Source organism: Pseudophryne corroboree, chromosome 5, assembly GCF_028390025.1.
Source record: "Pseudophryne corroboree isolate aPseCor3 chromosome 5, aPseCor3.hap2, whole genome shotgun sequence".
Taxonomy (NCBI): Eukaryota; Metazoa; Chordata; class Amphibia; order Anura; family Myobatrachidae; genus Pseudophryne; species Pseudophryne corroboree.
In genome coordinates, this window is record NC_086448.1 from 349,726,393 (window position 1) to 349,743,021 (window position 16,629).

The window sequence follows — 16,629 nt, forward strand, 5'->3', positions numbered from 1 at the left end:
GTATGTATGTGTATATATATATATATATATATATATTTTTATTTTTTTTTATATATATATATTTTTATATATATATATATATATATATATATATATATATATATATATATATATATATATATACACACACACAGACAGACAGACACTTATAGGGGCTGCGACCCCGAAACGTAGATGATGAAGCTACATTAAAGCACTTTTCTCTTACTAAAGAAGTCTCCCAGTGCCGCCTCATTGGAATCTTCATGTGTGTGAGGTAACACTCCAGACTAGGAGGGCACAGGACCAGGTGATTTACACGGGCTGTTCGAATTTATATAGATATAATGTATATGTTAGGCTTACCATACTGTCCCTTTAAACTGGGACACTCATGAATTTCACAGGTTCTATGTCTGGCTTAAATCAAGCGAACATTTCACTTAGTTTTATTCAGCCACAGAACCTGTGTAGTTCATGAGTGTCCCGGTTTAAAGGGATAGTATATTGATTGTGTTGCATGTTATCTTCCCAATGTTGTGGTTGTTATCTTTTTTTTATTTAATAAGCGCTTTAAATAAAATATATATAGTATACACACAAAGTTTGCATTGGCACAATTAATATGCAATGAAAAATATATAAAATGGGTGCTGATAGTGTTTCTAGAGAACTATTTAAGAATTGTCTTTTTATCAACTGCAGCTTCAAAGGAGTTAACTGGAGACTCCAAATGCAGAAAAAAATTAAGCGCTGCTGTTAAAGAAAATTTGTTTTCAATATGTACACAAAATGAATAATTTTTTTCTATATAAAATATTTATCCATACATATACTAATACACACGGCAGGTATTAGATAAATTACAAAATTTAAATAGAGATTGAATAACCATTTTTAAATTCATTATTATCTTTTATTTTTATTGTCTGATTTTTGTATTTTAACACCGGCCATGTGTATTGGTATATGTATGAATAAATATTTTAAATATAAAAAATTTATACATTTTTGTGTATGTATCAAAAACAATTTTCTTTAACAGCAGCGCTTCATCTTTTCTTTTAATATGCAATTAGTTTTGTTATTAAAAACTACAACACAGAAAGCACAGTAGTTGACAAATTGCAATTTTTATATAAAGTTAATGGTAGCACACTTTAATGGTATGTTTTAATTGAATGTTGTTTTTTGTCATGTTTGCGATCATTTTTGTAGCCCAATAGAGTCAGAACAGATATTAAGGAACTACGATTTCTATGTGCAGAAGATGAACAAAGTCGGACATGTTGGATGACTGCATTCAGACTGTTAAAGGTATCAGTTGTACATTACAATAATATAAGTGTTGAAAGGTATAAAAATGTGAGTTTATTACAGTAAGTGTGAGCTCAAAAAGTATTTCTACTATTCTACTATGATACAGTCAGAATCTGTTGCATACAAATGGAGTCTTAATTTCATGGAAACTGGTCCTGACTAATATTGGCTTATTGTTAACCATCCTACTATGTCTGCTGGTTGTTTGTTTGACTCCACGTAGTTTTTGGTCCAAGTAGTCCCTCCTTCATATGTTGGGCATGCAGCATCTGGAAACGTGGCTTCAGCACTAAGGGGACAGAACAGCTCCGTAAAACGAAGTAATGGGGGAGGCCACTTTAGAGCATTATTTATAGTGAACTGCATTATGCACAGTGACGTTTGACAAGATCAAGGCCCTTTAGCCATAATATCCTTTTCATTTTTGCAGTGTCAATCTACTATCTTTGTGGTAGTGAAAGACTTCTGGTAATGTTAATTTTCTTAAACTTTTACTTTTTATTAACTTTAATATGTACTATATATTGGCGTGTTCAGTTTTCAGTCCATGGTGGAGGTTAAAAAATGAAATTAAAGTAAGAACCAAGTTTGCAAAACCATGAAAATAGGTCTAATCATAGAGATGTTAGCCAAAAGGGTTTAAAGGGCTGTTGCAGTTAAATGAACGATTTAAATCCAATATTTCATAAAATTATTTTAATTTACTTTGATTTCTCATTGTTTTTGCATTAATGTATGGAAGGTTTGTTGCCATGTTTGAAGCTGCGAATAGAGTATTTAAAGGTGCTATTATCATTATAATGGTACATGAGATAAAGTTGTAATCATGATACATACTGTAGTCTTCCACAGAACCAAACATTTTTTTTATTCATGCCTCTACTTAAAGAAACTGCAATATTAAACATCTAATGCCCACGACATGGTTATGACTAGAGTAATAACTCCTTATTCTGACACCAAATTTGAACTTGAATGTAGTAATAACTTGTGATATTGTATTATGATATGAGGCTTCACCTAAACTCTGCTGCCTGACAACAAGGCTTTGATACTGGAAGCATCTTTCAGAATATTTTTTTTTTCTTTTTTGTATCTTAAAGCATGCTTCCGACTGTGGGTTGTAACTATGGTGTCATTTCCGTTATTTCTGCTTAAAATTTTTTGTTTGTTTTATCTTCTCCCTTTCACAGTATGGCATGCATCTTTATCAGAATTACAGAGTTCCTCAACAGAAAAGTTTGCACACAAATTTCTCCGCACCAGTAAGTTCATAACTGTTCCTGTTTGGGTTAAGTCACTGTTCCATGTAATGTGTTTGAATATTTTTATTTTCTTTACATTAATTGTCAGTATAATACTGACCTTTGTTCTGTGGTGACCAATGTAACAGAAACACTGAAGCTTTTTGTGTTAATGAATAATTACTTTACGCTTAATATTTTAAAGCGTTTTTAAACTTTTAAAGTTGCTTTTTCTTGTTAGCTTATGTAAAAAATAGCTCCTTAGAACTGCTGAAGAACTTCAGTAATGAAGACATCAATTAGCATATTAGCAATAGCCCGAAGTGTAGGTCTCATGGGTTACGGTCGATACAACTTAGGTCGACATGTACTAGGTCAAAAGGTCGACATGAGTTTTTCACTCTTTATTTTTTTACTCTTTTTTTTGGATTTCTTCATACTTAACTGTCCACGTGGACTATTATTGGAACGGCAATCTGTGCCGAGCGAAACGAGGCACCTTGCCTGAAGCATGGCGAGTGAAGCGAGACGTTGCACTAATTTGGGTTCCCCGTAACTTTACGGAGAAAACGACCCCAAAAACAGTCAAAAACCTCATGTCGACCTTTTGACCTGTCAACCTAGTACATGTCGACCTAATGCCAATGTTGACCTTCAGTGGTCGACCTAAGTTGGGTCGACCCATACCCGGTCTCACTATAAATGAATTGAGCAGAATGGATTAATTGACATCAATGAGATCAGAACACATGTGTGTTGGCATCTGTTGAAACCATGTTTTAAACTTGCTTTCCATTTTCTTCTATCAAGTATTGCTGAAATTGTTAAAAGAAAAAGGATGGTACGGAAGAGCTTTTAATGCTGCATGAATCAATTTCCATCTTTTTTTTTTTAAGCACATTTATATGCTTTTTTGGAGATAACATTTTAGCTTAAGTATTGAAGTACATATTACAGTAATAATTTTTGTATGCTTAGAAGTTCACACAAAACAAACTTATTTTTTTCTTAAATATTTTTTTAAACCGTTCTTATCTTTTAGATTTCATTTTTTTTAAATTCTGCTGTAATCTTGTTTCAGAGAAGCGTGTCAGAAAATTGCTTGGTTGCAATGGATTTCTCTGGACAGACTGGAAGAGTTATTGAAAATCCGTTGGAAGCACAAAGTGCAGCAGTGGAAGAAGGTCATGCATGGAGGGTAATTGTTAAATTGCATAATTTCACCACTTGCCATTCAAAAAATTAAGTTTCTAACATTGGTAATTGGCATTCCTAATGTAACAAATATTGTGTACCAGATTTGATTGAACACATAAGTTAAGCATGTTCTGCCATTCAACCAAATGCACTGGCTACTCCCAGAAGAGGCAGTAATGCATAATATATCTATGTGCGTTTTAACATCTGTCCTGTAAGCAAAATTAATACTTATAAAACCGAAATTGATTATTTTGACTTAATCTTTGTCCTTCGTAGTTATAGTACTTTGTATATGGTTGACTACCCTGAGACCCATTACTATGTCCATATTTAATAAATGTTACATCTGTAGTGATCCCTTATTTTTAGATTGTATACAATACAATTCTTGATTTCAGCAAATGTTTCATGTGTCTGTACAGTATGTATATCTATATTTCTCTTATGTCCTAAAGGATGCTGGGGTCCACATTAGTACCATGGGGTATAGACGGGTCCACTAGGAGCCATTGGCACTTTAAGAGTTTGAGAGTGTGGGCTGGCTCCTCCCTCTATGCCCCTCCTACCAGACTCGGTTGTTTAGAAAATCTGCCTGGAGGAGCCGGTCACAGCTAGGGGAGCTCTCCAGAGCTTTCTTAGTAAAAGTTTATTTTAGAGTTTATTATTTTACAGGGAGGCTGCTGGAAACAGCCTTCCTGCTTCGAGTGGACTAAGGGGGTGAGTAGTGTCCGTCCTGCAGGGTCTGAGCCACTATCTCCGCTGACAGGACACTGAGCTTCTGAGGGGGTCGAACGTTCCCCGCCACAGGGGATAGTTCACTCCAGCAGCATGCCGCCACCCCCTTAAAAAGCCAGAAGATGGCGAGATATGGAGGCACAAGGGTAGGAGCGCAGCTCTGAACGGCTGCACTCCGGGAAGGCTCAGCGGCACATGGTGTTGGCGCTATGAGGGGCGTCCTGAGCCAGCGTCTAAAAACCCTAAACTGGTCAGACGCTAACCGGAGACTGAATCCCCAGGCTAGCGTCGGAATCCGCAGTACACAGACGCAGGCTAGCGTCAGAATCCGCAGTACACAGACGCTAACCGGAGACTGAATCCCCCGGCTAGCAACGGAATCCTCAGGCCAGTATAAAGAATTTGTGCGGGAAGACGCGCCATCTTCAGGGGGCGGAGCTCCTCCTCAGAACAGACCCAGCAGGGTGGGGGGGGGGGGCTGTGACTGACAATTCCCTGTGTGTATGTGGGTGGCTAGCGACAGAATCCTCAGTACACAGACGCTAACTGGGGACTGAATTCCCCGACTAGCGACGGAATCCTTAGGCCAGTATAAAGTTGTTGTGCGGGAAGGTGCGCCATCTTCGGAGGCAGAGTTTCTCCTAAGTGTGGACCCAGCGGAGTTCAGCGCCATTTTCCTGCTTGCAGCTCTTATTCCACAGACTGAAGACGGTGATGGGGACGTGCTGGTGGGGCGGTACCCCTTGCAGAGGGTGCTGCTCATGATTGAGGCCATTGGAGATGTGTTAAATATCACGAACATGTCGCCTGAGCAGGTTGAGGAGGCTTACTTCACTGACAATAAGAAAGCCTCGCTTACCTTCCCTGCATCTAAAGTATTAAACGCTATTTGAAAAATCCTAGGAAAACCTGTCCCGGGATCTGCTGCGTTGAAAGAACCGGCTGATCACAAGATTGACCCTACGCTCAAATCCGTATACACGGCTTCGGGGACGATACTTCGGCCTGCCATTGCCTGTGCATGGATTTCTAAAGCTATAGTAAAGTGGTCAGGCACGTTACTTGAGAAATTGATCACAATGGCTAAAAAGTGACGTTAATTTTTCTTACATAACATACAGGATTCTGCGGGATTTACGTGGGAATCCATGAAAGACCTGGGTTCGATGGCTGCAGGAATATCCTCCATGTCTGTTTCAGCGCGTAGAGGACACTGGCTGCGCCAGTGGTTTGCTGACACGGAATCCAGGAGAGGCGTGGAGAACCTACCCTACACAGGTCAGGCTCTATTTGGGGGAAGCGCTAGATGCGTGGATTTCCATAGCAACTGCGGGTAAGTCACCTTTTTTTCCTTCCGCTGCGCATGCTACGAAGATACCCTTTTCTTCAGCTGCATCACAGTCCTTTTGGACTGCCAAAGCAAGAAAGGCTAAGCCGTCCAACACCTTCTTTAGAGGAGGTCGGCCAAAATCCAAGAAACCTGCTGCTGCGGGTTCCCAGGAACTGAAACCTACTTCAGGTACACCCAAGTCCTCAGCATGACGGTGGACCGCGCGGCCTGGAGGTGGGGCTGGTGGGGGCGAGACTCAGGCATTTCAGTCACGTATGGGTGTCGTCCGTCCTGGATCCTTGGGTTCAAGATATTGTGTCCCAGGGGTACAGGCTGGAATTTCAAGATCTCCCTCCTCACCGATTCTTCAAATCTGGCTTGCCAGCTCTGCTGGCAGACAGGGCTATACTACAGGAAGCCATCCAGAAGTTGGTGGAGGCACAAGTTATTGTACCGGTTCCACCCCATATGCACAACAAAGGTTACTATTCGAACCTTTTCGTGGTACCAAAACCGGATGGTTCGGTCAGGCCCATTCTGAACTTAAAATCACTAAACCTCTTTCTGAGCGAGTTCAAGCTTAAAATGGAGTCTCTAAAGGCAGTGATATCAAGTCTGGAGGAGGGGGAATTCCTGGTATCCCTGGATATCAAGAATGCGTGCCTCCACATTCTGATTTGGCTGCCGCATCAAGCTTATCTACGATTCGCACTGTTGGACTGTCATTTTCAGTTCCAGGCCCTGCCATTTGGCCTCTCCACTGCACCGAGGGTATTCACCAAGGTGATGGCAGACACAATGGTTCTCCGCAGACAGGGGGTGAACATAATTCCACATCTGCACGATCTGCTGATAAGGGTATCGTCCAAGGAGAAGCTGTTACAGTCCGTAGCCTTCCAGAGGAAATAGCTTTGGTGATTCAAACTATGGTCCGGGATGTCCTGAAGCCAGCCCGGGTGTCGGTTCATCAATGCATTTGCCTTCTGGGGAAGATGGTGGCCTCTTACGAGGCGTTGCAGTATGGGAGGTTTCATGCTCGGCCCTTCCAACTGGATCTCCTCGACAAATGGTCGGGATCCGATCTTCACATGCACCAGAGAATACGTCTGTCGCCAAAGGCCAGGATTTCACTCCTCTGGTGGCTTCAATTACCTCACCTTCTGGAGGGCCGCAGACTCTGGATTCAGGACTGGATCCTTCTAACCATGGATGCAAGTCTCCGGGGCTGGGGCGCGGTCGCTCAAGGGGAAACCTTCCAAGGACGGTGGTCAAGTCTGGAAGCCGGCCTGCCGATGAACATTCTGGAACTAAGAGCCGTCTACAACGGTCTTCTCCAAGCAGCCCATCTTCTGAGAAATCGGGCCATTCAAGTGCAGTCGGACAACGTAACCACAGTGACTTAAATAAACTGACAGGGCGGAACGATGAGCAGAACTGCAATGTCAGAGGTAACAAGAATCATCCTCTGGGCAAAAAAACACGCGTTGGCGCTGTCAGCATTCTTCATTCCGGGAGTAGACAACTGGGAAGCAGACTTCCTCAGCAGACACGACCCCCACCCAGGGGAGTGGGGTCTCCATACGGAGGTGTTCAAGGAGGTAACAGATCTTTGAGGCGTACCCCAGATCAACATGATGGCATCTCGTCTCAACAAGAAGCTTCAGCGGTATTGTTCCAGGTTAAGGGACCCGCAAGCAGTGGCGGTGGACGCCCTAGTGACTCCGTCGTGGTCCAGTCGGTGTACGTGTTTCCTCCACTTCCACTCATTCCAAGTGTTCTCAAACTCATAAAGAGAACAAGAGTTCAGGCAATCCTCATGCTCCGGACTGGCCAAGAAGGGCTTGGTACGCGGATCTTCTAGATCTACTAATAATGAGTGATGCTTAAATGATAAGTTTCTGCAATGTTAATGAATATTTATATATTTTATATAAATGGTATGTAGTAAGTTTAAAAATAATAAAATAAAGAATAAAAATAAAAAATCGTGAATGGTGTGAATATGATGTAAATGTGGGGTTGATATTTATTGCAATACCCGTAAAAAAGAAAGATTGTTAGATAAATGTTTAAGCTCCTTTTGGCATATTGTGGTATAGCAGTTCGTTTAATGCAGCGGCGGGTCCTGGTAATTGCCGGCGGCTGGAGCCGCAAAGGTAGTAGCTGGGTGCAGAGCTCCCTAACTGTCCCTGGCTAACCTTTGTATGACGTTCTTAATCACTCCGGCCGGCTGGTTCCCTTGATGTCTCTGACGGGTAGTGCTTCTGCAATAAATATTAACCCCACATTTACATCATAGTCACACCATTCACGATTTTTTTTTTTAATTCTTTATTTATTTATTTATTTTTTAAACTTACTACATACCATTTATATTAAATATATAAATATTCATTAGCATTGCAGAAACTTATCATTTAAGCGCTCCCTAGCATCACTCATTATTACTATCTATTTTATAGGAGCTGCTGAAACAAACATAACAATAGCGCAGTATTAATCATCATTCATTATCTTCTGGATCTACTGCTAGAAGAGCCGAGGCCTCTTTCTCTTTGGGAGGACCTGCTGCAGCAGCGGCCGTTCGCCTATCAAGATTTACCATGGCTACGTTTGACGGCATGGAAGTTGAATGCCAGATACTAGCTCGGAAGGGCATTCCGAACAAGGTTATTCCTACCCTGAAACAGGCTAGGAAAGGAGTAACGTAAAAACATTACCATCATATTGGGGAAGAATATATATCTTGGTGTGAGTCCAAGAAGTTTCCTGCGGTGGAGTTTCAACTGGGACGTTTTCCCCTCTTCATGCAAGCAGTTGTGGATCCATTAAGGTCCAGATTTCGGCCCTATCCATTTTCTTCCAAAAACCGTTGTCTGTCCTCCCTGAGGTTCGGACTTTTTTGTAGGGAGTTCTGCACATCCAGCCTCCCTTTGTGCCGCCTACGGCGCCCTGGGATCTCAACGTGGTGTTGCAGTTCCTCCAGTCGGACTGGTTTGAACCTCTACAGGAGGTAGAGATCAAGTTTCTCACGTGGAAGGCTGTCACTTTGTTTGCCTTAGCTTCTGCTAGATGTGTGTCGGAGTTGGGGGCTTTGTCAAGTAAAAGCCCATACTTGATCTTCCATTAACGTAGAGCTGTACTTCGGACACGTAAGCAGTTTCTTCCGAAGGTTGTTTCGGCATTTCATATCAACCAACCTATTGTGGTGCTAGTTGCGACTGACTCCTCAATTTCATCAAAGTCCTTGGATGTTGTAAGGGCTCTAAAGATCTATGTGAGGAGGACTGCTCGTCACAGAAAGTTGGACTCCGTTTGTCCTGTATGATCCCAAGAAACTTGGGTGTCCTGCTTCTAAGCAGACGATCTCTCGCTGGATCAGGTTCACTATCCAGCATGCGTATTCTTTTTTTACTCAAGTATTTTTTTATTGTTTTGCAAGAGAAAAAAGAACATTACAATAAACAATTCTAATAAACTTCTACAAAATCAAGTTTGTGCTTTACAAGTAGTTCTTCTAAATATTAATTGCATTATGTGGAGATAGGACACAGTCGCATCCACTCATCAGAACAAATTAAAACAGACATAGAAGAGTAAACAAGAGAGTCAAATTTCGTGCTAGAATACATGGGGAGAAAGTGGAAGGAGGCGAGCCGGGTCGTACCAGAAGCAGTACACCGCTGCAATCAACACATATACTCATACTCATTATTTAATGCAAGGGGTCAAGAGAGTACGGAGAGTTCCTCCAAAGAGCCCAAATATTATCAAATTTCAATAGAGAATTACGTTTAGTGTACATAAAGCGTTCATGGGAGAGAGTAGTATTTACAAGGGCAACCCATTCAACAGATGACTGAGGAACATGAGCCATCCAGGAGCGAGCGATACACACCCGGGCCAATGCTAGAACAATATTCACATAAAGTCAGGAGTGAAGCGGGAGGCAGTCCCTCAAATCAAGACCGAATATACAAATACGCGGAGTCAACAGAATCCGAATACCCATATGGGCTATAGATGTCGTGACATCTTCCCAAAAGGCGTACACCCACGGGCTTTGCCAGAGCAAGTGCCAGAACCCAGCAGCCAGAGCAGAGCATTTCGGGCATTTATCAGAGGCCGAGCCTCCAAATTTAGACAGACGAGAAGGAGTCCAGTAGACCCTATGTAAAATATAAAGCTGTATTTGCTGGAATCTAGCACTCGCCGAGGCCGCATGCGGGGAAGCCAATATATGATTCCAATCCTCCTCGCCAATTTCACCTAAATCTTGGATCCATTTAGCCTTGAGGGTGGACAGCCCAACCAATCCAGAGGAGGAGAGAAGGGAGGAGTACAAAACCGAAACCCTCCCACGAGAAGGCAAAGTACGAATTACTTTGTGAACAGGGCATTCAGAAAGTTGTGGAGCAGAGCTCCGCCACTGTGCCGTCAGAGCATGTCTGAGCTGTAAATAACGATAAAAATATTGTCTAGGGATATCATATGTAGTGGACAGATACTCATAACTATGGAGTACCCCATCCTGGTAAAGTTGCCCCACTGCAGTCACCTCATACGAAATCCAAATCGAACCACCCTCCATTTTAAAAAGCTCGGGGAAATTTGTATTATTCAAAAGTGGAGAGCAGGGGCCCACCGTGGGATCTCCCAGCAGCTTCTCAGCCGCCAACCATACTCTACGAGCCTGTTGTAATAATGGGGGGAGAGAGAGGTCAGCGGAGTATTTGCTAATAAGAACTGCAACGGAGAGAACGAGAGGCCAGCCCTATCTAGAAGAGCCACAGGAAGGCACCCATAATCCCCCGGAGTAACCCATTCGTAAAGTTGTACTAGTTGGGCAGCTAAATAGTATAAGCGTATATCTGGCAAGGCCAAGCCACCCTTGGCTCTGGGTCTACTAAGCGTTTTATATGCAATACGTGCCCGTCTAGCACCCCAGATAAAGGAAGTAATATATCGGGAAATCAACGAAAATTGTGAGGCAGGGATATAAACTGGTGAATTCTGTAGTATATAAAGAAATTTGGGTTGAATAATCATTTTGATAATATTCACACGACCCGTCACAGTTAAAGGGAGCTTCTGCCAGATGCATGCCTTCATACGCAGATTATCAATCTAAGGGGTCAGATTCAGGGCGACAAAATCTTTAGGGCAATGAGAAATTTGAATACCAAGGTATTTAAATTGGGTGCACCATTGGAGGGGAAGGTCATAAGAGGGTGGGGGTAATGTAGAGGGACTTAACGGAAACACCACCGATTTGCCCCAGTTAATACAGATACCTGAAATAAACCCAAATTCCCGTAACAATTCTAAAAGGGCAGGCAATGAGGGGGATACATATTTTAAGAGTAATATCATGTCGTCTGCATATAACCCAATTTTTTCCTCCTGGCCTGCAACCCAGAGCCCCGCTATATTCGCTGCGACTCTAACTGCGCAGGCCAAGGGTTCTACAGCAAGCGCAAAAATCAGTGGGGACAGAGGACACCCTTGTCGAGTACCCCTCTTTAACAGAAAAGATTCAGTAGTAAAACCATTAACCACAACTCTCGCAGCTGGACAGGAATATAAAAGTTTAACTCAGGACAAAAAGTTCGGGCCTATACCAAATCTGGCAAGGGACTCCCAGAGATAAACCCATTCTACGGAGTCAAAAGCACGGGCAGCGTCGAGAGAAACCACTATCGCACTGTCCAAATCATTCCCTGTCAACTGCATATACGTAAATAGTTGTCTGGGATTGATGGTGGTAGATCTGCCCGGCATAAAGCCAGTTTGACCACAATGCACTAGCTCCAAGACCACAGTATTAAGCCGGAGCGCTAAAAGTTTGGCAAGAATTTTTGTCAGTTGACAGTAGGGAGATAGGACGGTATGAGTCTAAAAGAAGGGGGTCTTTACTAGAGATGAGCGGGTTCGGTTCCTCGGAATCCGAACCCGCCCGAACTTCATGTTTTTTTTCACGGGTCCGAGCGACTCGGATCTTCCCACCTTGCTCGGTTAACCCGAGCGCGCCCGAACGTCATCATGACGCTGTCGGATTCTCGCGAGGCTCGGATTCTATCGCGAGACTCGGATTCTATATAAGGAGCCGCGCGTCGCCGCCATTTTCACACGTGCATTGAGATTCATAGGGAGAGGACGTGGCTGGCATCCTCTCCATTTAGATTAGAAGAGAGAGAGTGAGATTGATTTTAAACAGAGACACTTGATTTACTGGAGCTTAGGAGTACTGTAGAGAGTGCAGAGTTTAGTAGTGACTGACCACAGTGACCACCAGACAGTGCAGTTTTATTTAATATAATCCGTTCTCTGCCTGAAAAAAACGATACACAGTGACTCAGTCACATACCATATCTGTGTGCACTGCTCAGCCCAGTGTGCTGCATCATCTATGTATATATCTGACTGTGCTCACACAGCTTATAATTGTGGGGGAGACTGGGGAGCAGTGCCAGTTATAGGTTATAGCAGGAGCCAGGAGTACATATTATTAAAATTAAACAGTGCACACTTTTGCTGCAGGAGTGCCACTGCCAGTGTGACTGACCAGTGACCTGACCACACTGACCACCAGTATAGTTAGTAGTATACTATATTGTGATTGCCTGAAAAAGTTAAACACTCGTCCTGTGACTTGTGTGGTGTTTTTTTTTTTATTCTATAAAAAACTCATTCTGCTGACAGACAGTGTCCAGCAGGTCCGTCATTATATAATATATACCTGTCCGGCTGCAGTAGTGATATATATATATTTTTTATATCATTATTTATCATCCAGTCGCAGCAGACACAGTACGGTAGTTCACGGCTGTAGCTACCTCTGTGTCGGCACTCGGCAGTCCATCCATAATTGTATACCACCTACCCGTGGTTTTTTTTTTCTTTCTTCTTTATACATACATACTACATCTCATTATCAACCAGTCTATATTAGCAGCAGACACAGTACAGTAGTCCACGGCTGTAGCTACCTCTGTGTCGGCACTCGGCAGTCCGTCCATAATTGTATACCACCTACCCGTGGTTTTTTTTTCTTTCTTCTTTATACATACATACTACATCTCTTTATCAACCAGTCTATATTAGCAGCAGACACAGTACAGTAGTCCACGGCTGTAGCTACCTCTGTGTCGGCACTCGGCAGTCCATCCATAATTGTATACCACCTACCCGTGGTTTTTTTTTCTTTCTTCTTTATACATACATACTACATCTCTTTATCAACCAGTCTATATTAGCAGCAGACACAGTACAGTAGTCCACGGCTGTAGCTACCTCTGTGTCGGCACTCGGCAGTCCGTCCATAATTGTATACCACCTACCCGTGGTTTTTTTTTCTTTCTTCTTTATACATACATACTACATCTCTTTATCAACCAGTCTATATTAGCAGCAGACACAGTACAGTAGTCCACGGCTGTAGCTACCTCTGTGTCGGCACTCGGCAGTCCGTCCATAATTGTATACCACCTACCCGTGGTTTTTTTTTTTCTTTCTTCTTTATACATACATGCTACATCTCTTTATCAACCAGTCTATATTAGCAGCAGACACAGTACAGTAGTCCACGGCTGTAGCTACCTCTGTGTCGGCACTCGGCAGTCCATCCATAATTGTATACCACCTACCCGTGGTTTTTTTTTCTTTCTTCTTTATACATACATACTACATCTCTTTATCAACCAGTCTATATTAGCAGCAGACACAGTACAGTAGTCCACGGCTGTAGCTACCTCTGTGTCGGCACTCGGCAGTCCGTCCATAATTGTATACCACCTACCCGTGGTTTTTTTTTCTTTCTTCTTTATACATACATACTACATCTCTTTATTAACCAGTCTATATTAGCAGCAGACACAGTACAGTAGTCCACGGCTGTAGCTACCTCTGTGTCGGCACTCGGCAGTCCATCCATAATTGTATACTAGTATCCATCCATCTCCATTGTTTACCTGAGGTGCCTTTTAGTTGTGCCTATTAAAATATGGAGAACAAAAATGTTGAGGTTCCAAAATTAGGGAAAGATCAAGATCCACTTCCACCTCGTGCTGAAGCTGCTGCCACTAGTCATGGCCGAGACGATGAAATGCCAGCAACGTCGTCTGCCAAGGCCGATGCCCAATGTCATAGTACAGAGCATGTCAAATCCAAAACACCAAATATCAGTAAAAAAAGGACTCCAAAACCTAAAATAAAATTGTCGGAGGAGAAGCGTAAACTTGCCAATATGCCATTTACCACACGGAGTGGCAAGGAACGGCTGAGGCCCTGGCCTATGTTCATGGCTAGTGGTTCAGCTTCACATGAGGATGGAAGCACTCAGCCTCTCGCTAGAAAAATGAAAAGACTCAAGCTGGCAAAAGCAGTAGCACCGCAAAGAACTGTGCGTTCTTCGAAATCCCAAATCCACAAGGAGAGTCCGACTCCAATTGTGTCGGTTGCGATGCCTGACCTTCCCAACACTGGACGTGAAGAGCATGCGCCTTCCACCATTTGCACGCCCCCTGCAAGTGATGGAAGGAGCACCCGCAGTCCAGTTCCTGATAGTCAGATTGAAGATGTCAGTGTTGAAGTACACCAGGATGAGGAGGATATGGGTGTTGCTGGCGCTGGGGAGGAAATTGACCAGGAGGATTCTGATGGTGAGGTGGTTTGTTTAAGTCAGGCACCCGGGGAGACACCTGTTGTCCGTGGGAGGAATATGGCCGTTGACATGCCTGGTGAAAATACCAAAAAAATCAGCTCTTCGGTGTGGAAGTATTTCACCAGAAATGCAGACAACAGGTGTCAAGCCGTGTGTTCCCTTTGTCGAGCTGTAATAAGTAGGGGTAAGGACGTTAACCACCTCGGAACATCCTCCCTTATACGTTACCTGCAGCGCATTCATAATAAGTCAGTGACAAGTTCAAAAACTTGGGCCGACAGCGGAAGCAGTCCACTGACCAGTAAATCCCTTCCTCTTGTAACCAAGCTCACGCAAACCACCCCACCAACTCCCTCAGTGTCAATTTCCTCCTTCCCCAGGAATGCCAATAGTCCTGCAGGCCATGTCACTGGCAATTCTGATGATTCCTCTCCTGCCTGGGATTCCTCCGATGCATCCTTGCGTGTAACGCCTACTGCTGCTGGCGCTGCTGTTGTTGCTGCTGGGAGTCGATGGTCATCCCAGAGGGGAAGTCGTAAGACCACTTGTACTACTTCCACCAAGCAATTGACTGTCCAACAGTCCTTTGCGAGGAAGATGAAATATCACAGCAGTCATCCTACTGCAAAGCGGATAACTGAGGCCTTGACATCCTGGGTGGTGAGAAACGTGGTTCCGGTATCCATCATTACTGCAGAGCCAACTAGAGACTTGTTGGAGGTACTGTGTCCCCGGTACCAAATACCATCTAGGTTCCATTTCTCTAGGCAGGCGATACCGAAAATGTACACAGACCTCAGAAAAAGAGTCACCAGTGTCCTAAAAAATGCAGCTGTACCCAATGTCCACTTGACCACGGACATGTGGACAAGTGGAGCAGGGCAGGGTCAGGACTATATGACTGTGACAGCCCACTGGGTAGATGTATGGACTCCCGCCGCAAGAACAGCAGCGGCGGCACCAGTAGCAGCATCTCGCAAACGCCAACTCTTTCCTAGGCAGGCTACGCTTTGTATCACCGGTTTCCAGAATACGCACACAGCTGAAAACCTCTTACGGCAACTGAGGAAGATCATCGCGGAATGGCTTACCCCAATTGGACTCTCCTGTGGATTTGTGGCATCGGACAACGCCAGCAATATTGTGTGTGCATTAAATCTGGGCAAATTCCAGCACGTCCCATGTTTTGCACATACCTTGAATTTGGTGGTGCAGAATTTTTTAAAAAACGACAGGGGCGTGCAAGAGATGCTGTCGGTGGCCAGAAGAATTGCGGGACACTTTCGGCGTACAGGCACCACGTACAGAAAACTGGAGCACCACCAAAAACTACTGAACCTGCCCTGCCATCATCTGAAGCAAGAAGTGGTAACGAGGTGGAATTCAACCCTCTATATGCTTCAGAGGTTGGAGGAGCAGCAAAAGGCCATTCAAGCCTATACAATTGAGCACGATATAGGAGGTGGAATGCACCTGTCTCAAGCGCAGTGGAGAATGATTTCAACGTTGTGCAAGGTTCTGATGCCCTTTGAACTTGCCACACGTGAAGTCAGTTCAGACACTGCCAGCCTGAGTCAGGTCATTCCCCTCAGGCTTTTGCAGAAGAAGCTGGAGACATTGAAGGAGGAGCTAACACGGAGCGATTCCGCTAGGCATGTGGGACTTGTGGATGGAGCCCTTAATTCGCTTAACAAGGATTCACGGGTGGTCAATCTGTTGAAATCAGAGCACTACATTTTGGCCACCGTGCTCGATCCTAGATTTAAAGCCTACCTTGGATCTCTCTTTCCGGCAGACACAAGTCTGCTGGGGTTGAAAGACCTGCTGGTGAGAAAATTGTCAAGTCAAGCGGAACGCGACCTGTCAACAACATCTCCTCCTTCACATTCTCCCGCAACTGGGGGTGCGAGGAAAAGGCTCAGAATTCCGAGCCCACCCGCTGGCGGTGATGCAGGGCAGTCTGGAGCGACTGCTGATGCTGACATCTGGTCCGGACTGAAGGACCTGACAACGATTACGGACATGTCGTCTACTGTCACTGCATATGATTCTCTCACCATTGAAAGAATGGTGGAGGATTATATGAGTGACCGCATCCAAGTAGGCACGTCACACAGTCCGTACTTATACTGGCAGGAAAAAGAGGAAATTTGGAGGCC

The 16,629-nt window shown here is 43.8% G+C and overlaps 1 protein-coding gene across 5 annotated transcripts in view; it reads left to right on the forward strand.

The window, feature by feature from the left end:
- GRB10 (growth factor receptor bound protein 10) overlaps positions 1–16,629 on the forward strand; it is a 474,936-nt gene that overhangs the window by 413,409 nt on the left and 44,898 nt on the right. For all 5 annotated transcript variants that reach the window (XM_063922618.1, XM_063922620.1, XM_063922619.1 and 2 more), the window contains 3 exons: positions 1,198–1,296; positions 2,493–2,564; positions 3,625–3,741. In XM_063922618.1, the coding sequence (XP_063778688.1) occupies positions 1,198–1,296; positions 2,493–2,564; positions 3,625–3,741 (288 nt within the window). The remainder of the gene's footprint in view (positions 1–1,197; positions 1,297–2,492; positions 2,565–3,624; positions 3,742–16,629) is intronic.